The following is an 8,958-nucleotide window of genomic DNA, read 5'->3' as shown; positions in this document are numbered from 1 at the left end:
TTTAGGGGCTTGTGCAGCACATGATTGTCATGAGGATAGAGTGCCAACGCGGTTGAGATGTAATCCTGGTGTATGTTGTGATGCCTTCACGCACCTGCTCCTATTAATCCTTGTAATCTTTACATTGATAGTGAAATTTTTCTTTGTTCAAAAAAAATACTCCATCCGTCCTTTTTTAAGTGTCCCGCTTCATAACTCCAACTTATGAAAAAGACATCATCATTACACTTTTTACATCAACTTTTACCTTCACTTTCCTCTTTACCCTCTATAGAGACATTATCATTACATTTTTACTCACTAACTTTCAAAATGAAATCTATTTTTAGGGGCAAAATGTAAAATTCATAAAGTTTTACCCACTAACTTTACAAATTGACATTTATTGAAGGACAGCTCAAAATGAAATATTGAACTCTAAAAAAGGGACGAAAAGACTAGTAAATAAATACAAAGGCATTCATCCAAAACTCCGAAACCCAAGATGTGGAATCTTAAAAACCTCATTTTTGTAGGATAACGGGGTGAGGTCCTAGCAAGTGTCAAGCAGGTGGAGCGACGTTTGGTCTGCTTTCGTAATCTAATTTACTCAATCACTAAGGATTATTCTAACTTCCGTCCAAAGTATGTAGGATAATAGGTAAAAAGTGCATTGATATCCGAGAAAAGTATATTAATATTTGTAAAAATTTATTAATATCTATGAATATGCATTGATATATATCTGAACTTGTTCGAAATTTTGTGCTTATTATTTTCTGCCTAATAGATGAAGGTTAGCAAAACTGAATCACTAAAACTACCTATATCAAACATAAAAAAACAAAACTAATCGTGCTTGTGTAAATTTGAACACAAGCCCCGTTTGATAACAGTGATAGATGGTTAGGATTTGTAAAGAGATGGGATTAAAATTGAGATTAGTAATGAGAAAGGATTGGCAATGAGATGAGATTGGTGATGAATATGTTTGTTTGAGATGGGATTATATGATAAAATTATTAATATCATGTTTGTTTCACATGGGATAGGATTGAATTGATAGTATACATTTTCATTTTTGCCCATTACATGGGATAGGATTGGTGAAGGCTATTTTTGTATTTGTGCATTGGCAAGGAAGGAATTGGATTGTTGATACCAAGTGGGAGAGACCCTTCTCAATACCCCCAATACCCACCTTGCTAGTCCTAAGGACTAATAATCCCAACTCATTTTGGGCTACCAAACACAATATTAGTAGTCCTATGGGATTAGTAATCCAATCCCAAATACTAATATAGTTATCAAACGGGCCTATATACACAGGTTTCTCTCTTGTGACCCTTATGTTATGCAAAGTGGAACCTACCATAGTCATACTTAAAGATCCAAGCCGTTAATTTCGTATTACTGGATGACTCTAGATATTTGACTCCATTGCCGAAAACCTGGCCCAAGATGAACACTGGTGACATGCTTGACACATAATCGGACCAGAAGTGATGTTTCCAGTGGCGGACGGGTGAGTAACACTGGTGACATGCTTGACACATAATCGGACCAGAAGAGATGTTTCCAGTGGCGGACAGGTGAGTAACGCATAAGAACCTGCCCTCGGGAGGGGAACAACAGCTGGAAACAGCTATGCTAATAAAGAGAATTACCTGTGGGTCTAGAAAATTTAGACTTAATTCTCACTTAGGGCAAACTCAATTTTTATTTACTTTTAAAGATAATCTTATATGAACATTACCCTTTTACCCTTCATTAAATACAACCACCCCTCCCACCTCTATTGCACAACCACTCCCAGCCGGCAAACACCTCCGGCCGGTGACTTTCCGGCGACCTCAAAATTCGCAGTGTGAAATTCGCAGTCAAACACAATTGCGACTTAAAATGTGAAAAAGGCTACCGAACGTGGTGTAATAATTTTTTTTTGGATTGCCTGATAAACGTTTAAAAACTAAACTAAGGGGAAAAATATGAAGAACATGGGTAAAGATGAAGAAACTGAAATGGAGCAGTTGAAGGAAATCGGGTGGGCAGCGGATCCTCTTTCCGCGGGCACCAGATGCGGAGGCATTCGACAGCGTCGGCCACGGTGGTGCCGAGGAGTTGTAGCGTGGGGATGGGGCGGATCGACGAGGACGAGCCCTGTGAATTTGGGGAGGACACCATCGACGAAGCAGTTGTCGACGAAGACGTCAAATCGGCCCCTTCAGATTCACCGCCAAACGACTTTTCGCTCTTCTCCGACCCATTCTTGCTTCGCCAGCGACTCTTCTCAACGAGATCTAGACGGCGAGGAAAGCGGCTGGAGAGACGGCGGACCTGGACGATGGTGAACACCTGTGTGGTTCCGGAGAGGCAGCTGCTGAGGAGGAAGCAGACGGTGCCTCTATGTTGGATGGCTACAACATGTGTATATTCGCTTACGGGCAAACAAGAACGGGTAAAACGTACACTGTGGAGGGTACTCAGCAAAATCGAGGAATCAATTATAGGACCCTTGAGGAGTTGTTCAAAGTTTCCAAGTGTAGGAGTGCCACTTTTACCTTCGAAATATCAGCTAGTGTTCTTGAAGTCTACAATGAGCAAATCCGGTACCTTCTAGCTACATCTCCGCCATCAAAGAAGTAAAATTACTCTTTATAATTTCCTTGCATATGCACATAAAATAACTCAACGGAGCTATTATAATTTTTTTAGGCAATCTAGAGTATGATCACATTTTAGAATTTGTTAAGGCAACGTAGCTCAGTTGAGTTAAAATCACGACATAATGATATGTGATACTATTGTTGTTGTGGTTTATTAGGTTGGAGATAAAAGTAGATTCGGAAGGGTTTCATTATGTTTCCGGAGTAGTGGAAGTCAAAGTAGAGGACACAAATGAAGTCTGGGGTGTACTGCAGACCAAAAGCAGAGCCAGAGCCGTTGGATCTAATAATGTGAATGAGCAACAGCAGTTTCCATTGGTAATGAATTAACCTCGTAGCCTTTTTCTCATTATAAGTTTGTTTTGTTTCATTTCCTTGTTCTAATTCCTATTATTTAAAGTTGCTTCCCCTTTTTTTGAGTATACTTTGTATCGTGGTAGAAGTATAGTCCATGCAGAATCAGAATTAGCGCCATAAGGTGATAGCTTGAGTGATGCAAAAGTAAATCAATAAAGCATTAAGCAACACTCGTGCAGTTATCGCCTTATGGTGCTACTTCTGCAAGAACTATACTTATTTCTAGGATAATATAAAGTATACTCAAAAAAAGGGAAAGCAACGTTAAATAATAAGAATCAGAAAAAGGAAATGAAACGAAACAAACTTATAATGAGAAAAAGATTAAGGGGTTAATTCATTACCAATGAGAACGGCTGTTATACTCATTCACATTATTGGATCCAACGGCTCTGGCACTGCTTCTGGTCTGCAGTACACCCCAGATTTTATTTGTGTCCTCTACTTTGACTTCCACTGCTCCGGGAACATGATGAAACCCTTCCAAATCTACTTTTATCTCCAACCTAATATACCACAACAACAATAGTATCACATATGATTATGTCGTGATTTTAACTCAATCGAGCTACGTTGCCTTCACAAATTCTAAAATGTGATCATACTCTAGATTGCCTAAAAAAGTATAATAGCTATGTTGAGTTATTCTATGTGCATATGCAAGGAATTTATAAAAAGTAATTTTACTTCTTTGATGGCAGAGACATAGCCAGAAGGTCCCAGATTTGCTCATTGTAGACTTCAAGAACGCTAACTGATATTTCAAAGGTAAAAGTGGCACTCCTACACTTGGAAACTTTGAACAACTCCTCAACGGTCCTATAATTGATTCCTCAATTTTGCTAAGTACCCTCCACAGTGTACGTTTTACCCGTTCCTGTTTGCCCGTAAGTGAATACACACTATGTTGCCAATGGTGAAGTGTCCGCAAACACATTAACTGTCAAAAGAAACATGAAACACATCAACTTTCCATTGCCATTTGGAAAATGTCAAGAGTGAGTCATCTCATAGCAGGAGCACATAGAGGTACCTTGATCATCTTTCGGTGTGTAAACTCGGTCGAATGAAAACTTCTTCTTGGTAGAACCACCCGTCAGAATCCGAAGTTCCCCATCCCTGGCTGCATCAAAGTCAACAACTGTTGCATGCCCAGCTGCAACCTCTGTCTTGCTTAAAGGACGACATTGGCAAAATACCCTGATATTGCCTGATGTTCAAAAGCAATAATCAGCACCAATAAACGATACTCATATTTTAAATGAAAAAGACGTATAATGTGCTTGGCAAAAATACTGAACATGCCTTTTGCCTCTTGAACTTGGTTATATAGCTTCCTTTGTTCTTGATGCTCCTCATTGTACTTGACTTTTAGATCCTCACAATGAGAAACTGTAAAGTGATAAGCACGCAGATTAATGCATAATTAAAAAGCTGAGGTGCAGAGTTTTCCTATAACTCAAAACCTACCCAGGGACTGAACTGCAGAAATCATTATTGTCCAATCGGGACACTACAACACGAAAGGGCTATAGTGAGGATTTAGTTTCCTCACAAAAGCACCTGATTTCCTCGCAAAATGTATTAGCGAGGAAAAATTTTGTCGCCAGTTTTCCTCGCTAAAACCCTGTCGCAAAAAGTATTAGCGAGGAAAATAAATTCCTCGCCTAATTTGACGTGTTGCGAGGAATTTCTTCCTCGCTAAATGCTTAAATTCCTCACTAAATATTTTCCTCGCAAATACCATTTGTCGTCATATAGGCTACGAATTTATCAATAGGCGAGGAAATTTTTTCCTCGCTAAACAAAAAGAATCCCAAAACAGAAGTTCTCTCCGCGCTTTTTGCAGCTGCTGGTACTCGAACCTTGGACCTCTCCCATAACACGCGAAGCAACTACCAACCACGCTACACTGTACTTTCTGTGAAATTGGTTAAACTTTATTTATATATTATCTCTTTCAGCACTCCAAATTAATTTTTTCAACATTAATTTTGGTCTTTCTACTTTTTGTAGTTTTATAGTGTCTGAACTTTATTTGAACAAGTTAATTTTTTGCTAGCACAACAATTTTATCGAACAACTTTTGAAGAACTAATAATATGTGTTATTATTCTCATTTTTTTATGGGATAATCCTAACTTTTATGGAATGAGATTAATTTTGTCGTCATAAGCTTGAGATATATTTTAATGAAAAGTTAGGGACAAAGAAAATTTACCTCAGAGTGCCCCGAAAAAAACAACTAGTGGTTGAGATTCAGTTTGATCTGTGGGACCCTATATATCAAAGTGAATCTCAACCACTAATTGTTATTTTCAGGGTAAATTTTTTTTTGTACTTAGTACTAATATTTTAATATCAGATTATGAATAACAAGAAGCATCACCCTCATTTTCTAATTTTAAAAGTGAGTTTGACCTTCTTTTTTGCCAAATACAAAGGGTATTATAGACTTGTAATTTTTTTCATCATCGCTATAATAATATGAACAAAATTTATAAATATTCATATAAGATCATCCTAAAAGCACTAAAGACAATACTTTTTTAGTTTTTTAATCTTTAATAAATTTTTTTAAATTTTAAAACGTCTCTCTCTCTCTCTCTCTCTCTCTCTCTCTCTCTCTCTCTCTCTCTCTCTCTCTCTCTCTCTCTCTCTCTCTCTCTCTCTCTCTCTCTCTCTCTCTCTCTCTCTCTCACACACACACACACACACACACAATATGTATATGTATAAATAAAAGTATCCATGATACTTACAAAATTGCATTTGAAATTAATACTTAACATATTTATCTGGTTATAAAGGAATGTCATTACAATCACCTAAGTTGGTTTAAATAAAAATCAACAAACTATTTACAGAGGAAAAAAAATTACAGCATGAATGCACAACACATATGAAATAGTGTATTTTTTGTGAAATAGTGCATTTTTATGTAGATGTTCTGAAAATAGAATTGTGATGATCCAACTTTGAGATATTTTAAATACAACGTACATCAGTAACTTAAGATATTTTTAACTTTATCTTCTGTTGAGTTTTTCACTATTATGAAAAAAATCATCGATACCTACACTTCAAGATATCTTTCATTGCTAATTAGAATAAGAAAAGTGACAAATACGAGGTTTCTTCACCAATTCAATGCGATTGGTGATGAAAACTATTTGTTCCCTTTTAACACTTTTTATTTTAATAAATTTCATAATGGTATAGTTTATTATGTCATACCGTCGTGATATTACAAAATACATAGGAATATAATTAATAATAACTTATATATATAAAAAAAAATGAATCCTAAAAAAGGTGACGAAATATTTTCTTATCAAAAAGTTACATTTGGCGAGGAAAACAGATTTTCCTCGCCAAATGTAACTTTTTTGCGAGGAAATTATTATTTTATTATTTCCTCGCTAAATGTAACTTTTTGGCGAGGAAATGAAATTTCCTCGCTAAATGTAACTTTTAGCGACGAAATTGGATTTCCTCGCAGATTGTGTACTTTTAGCAACGAAATTGAATTTCCTCGCCATATTTCCTCGCAATAGGCCTTTCGTGTTGTAGTGGGAATTGAATTGGCACATTTATGTGCTTCAGAAGAGAGCTGAAAATGCTGCTCTTTCATCACCTATGCAGCAATAAAAAGTGATGCATATTAAGAGCATAATACACTCAGATGTGCACAGCTAGAAATGAAAACATGGAGATGTGAATTACTTCGATATTTTGCAAAGAGAATTAAACCCATTACCTTTATCTTTTCCTCCAGATTACTAACTGCCATGGCCCAAAACTTCTTATCACGATCATAACTGCTAGAAATCTTCCTCAAGGTTTTCGCTTGTATGTCCATAGTATGATCTGGAAAGAGAGGATCGAAAGAATCAAACAGGTTCCATTCAAAACCGACAAATCGGTAAGAGGAATTTCCTAGTCACGCTGACTAGTACGATAATGCATAATCACCTTGCTCATCGGTTTGGCATGTCACGCCCTCAATTTTAAACATAAATAATAATAACTTTACATAGGTCAAGTTCTCACAATTTTACGATTAATAGCCCAAAAGAGAGTTTCATGCTATCATTTCAAGTCCAAGGTTTCAAAGAGTTACAATATGTGGGCACTACAACCCAGTACTTCACAATTTCAAAATAAGAGGGGATAATTAAAAGTTTACAAGGTGTCATAGTCAAAAGAATGAGATTTTAAGTTACATTACATCTCCCAAAATGAGCCTTTACAACAGATTCCTAGTAACTTCACCCATTAGCCTTCAAGAGATGCTCAAAACAATGCACATCAAGCACACCATGCTATCATCTCGGATTCGCACTTGAAAAATGAAGGGTTGAGTTACACTAGCCCAGTAGGAAAATTGACACTACATTTATATGCAAATAAGGTGACCAAATACATAAATAACGCATGCAAGACAAGACAATGATGAAAACAAGATATTGGTAACAAAAACAAGATGATATTATCCAAACTCGAAGGAAAGAAGCCAATTTAAAATACTCGTATCCATACCCCTATCCTTTAATCCCACAATGTCAACTTATAAATCTTTATCTCATTCACGTGTCTACGTCAAGTGTCATGAGCGAGTACTCTTCATCGTTGAGAATTTAGTTCACCTCAAAATCATTCAATGAGCAATTGCTCCGGCCGGTCATTCGATGGGCTACCATGGACCCCTAGCGGTCATTTGATGGGCTCCCGTGGACCCCTACCGGTCATTCGATGGGCTACCGTGGACCCCTGCTTAGCACCTCACCTGTCGGTGGGTCTAGTATGTGTCTTCGTATCATATCAAGTGTCCTCATGTACCATTTCAATCGTTCGTTGTTCATGACATATCATAAGTTCTCGTGCCGACTCAAGCCTTTATAGCCATTAAAGACGAAAAGGGTGCAAGAAGGGATGGTTTTGGAAAGTAAGAAACACATGACACTAAAAGTATCCACATGTATAAATAATAAACTAATACTATTGCTATAAGGATTAAACTGGTACTTAAACCCATTACAAAGACTTATGACCCAACATTCTCACCACACGCACAAATCACACACAACTAAAAGCCAAGACTCAATAGTCAATACTGTCATCACACGCACACGCATCTCTCTCTCTCTCTCTCTCTCTCTCTCTCTCGGCACACAACCAAGCAAAACCCACTTAAATTATTACCATAGAAAGCTGTACATCGAGGATCAATAACAAAGAATAACAATGTTTAACAACTAAATATATATATATATATATATATATATATACCCCTTTGGAACCTACTATCTTGGGTCAGTCTATATATATATATATATATATATATATAGACTGACCCAAGATAGTAGGTTCCAAAGGGGCAAACACCAAACTTCCATACACTGATCTATTGCGTGATTCAAACACCAAATCTACTCATAAACACATAAAAGTAGCAAGGAAATCCCTACCTCAAAGGTCGAAGGCCAAAACCCAAGCTCAAGCAAAACCCTAGCCTCCAAATGCGAAATACACTTCCTCCGGGCTCTTTGGACGCGATCGAGGACTCGAGAACTCCAATACGTGGTGGGATTGATTGGAATCTATGTGGGTTCGAGAGGTTTAGCTAGTTCTTGGGGGAGAGAGAGAGAGAGAGAGAGAGAGCAAAATGGGAAGAAAATGGAAAATCGAAAACCGAGAACAGAGAACTCGTGTTTCTCTGGTATAAATGGATTTACGACTAAAAAATTTTACACTCTCCCCCTTTAAGCTTCAACATACTATTCTACCACTTGAATTTTATAAATCATTGCACTAGGGTCGCTCAAACTGACACTTAAACAAGTAAAATTAGCTCAAAAAGAATTCTAAGACTAGTTCAAGCAATTTCTCTTGCCGACTAGTATGATAATGCATAATCACCGTGCTCGTCAGTTTGTCAGTTTGGCATGCATCC

General features: G+C 37.2%; 2 protein-coding genes across 3 annotated transcripts; one reads left to right on the top strand and one right to left on the bottom strand.

Annotated features, from left to right (window-relative positions):
- Positions 1–2,044: 2,044 nt before the first annotated feature.
- On the bottom strand, positions 2,045–8,783 carry LOC131316632 (kinesin-like protein KIN-14E). Of its 2 annotated transcripts, none has more exons than XM_058346062.1 (8): positions 8,471–8,783; positions 7,234–7,344; positions 6,763–6,872; positions 6,581–6,639; positions 4,473–4,513; positions 4,308–4,394; positions 4,036–4,212; positions 2,045–3,942 (listed from the first exon to the last, which is right to left on the bottom strand). In XM_058346062.1, exons 3-8 carry the CDS (start codon positions 6,862–6,864, stop codon positions 3,905–3,907), a joined length of 504 nt encoding a protein of 167 aa, XP_058202045.1. In that variant the 5' UTR covers positions 6,865–6,872; positions 7,234–7,344; positions 8,471–8,783; the 3' UTR covers positions 2,045–3,904. The 2 variants fall into 2 exon arrangements, with proteins under 2 accessions (XP_058202045.1, XP_058202046.1); XM_058346063.1 differs by having other exon boundaries at positions 7,234–7,899; positions 8,474–8,783.
- Positions 2,386–2,975, top strand: LOC131316633 (kinesin-like protein KIN-14E). The gene is made up of 2 exons (XM_058346064.1): positions 2,386–2,621; positions 2,804–2,975. Exons 1-2 carry the CDS (start codon positions 2,386–2,388, stop codon positions 2,973–2,975), a joined length of 408 nt encoding a protein of 135 aa, XP_058202047.1.
- Positions 8,784–8,958: the final 175 nt, after the last annotated feature.

Source organism: Rhododendron vialii, chromosome 2a (genome assembly GCF_030253575.1).
Source record: "Rhododendron vialii isolate Sample 1 chromosome 2a, ASM3025357v1".
NCBI lineage: Eukaryota > Viridiplantae > Streptophyta > Magnoliopsida > Ericales > Ericaceae > Rhododendron > Rhododendron vialii.
The sequence above is the reverse complement of the archived record's forward strand: the minus strand, read 5'-3'. Positions and strand labels throughout refer to the sequence as shown.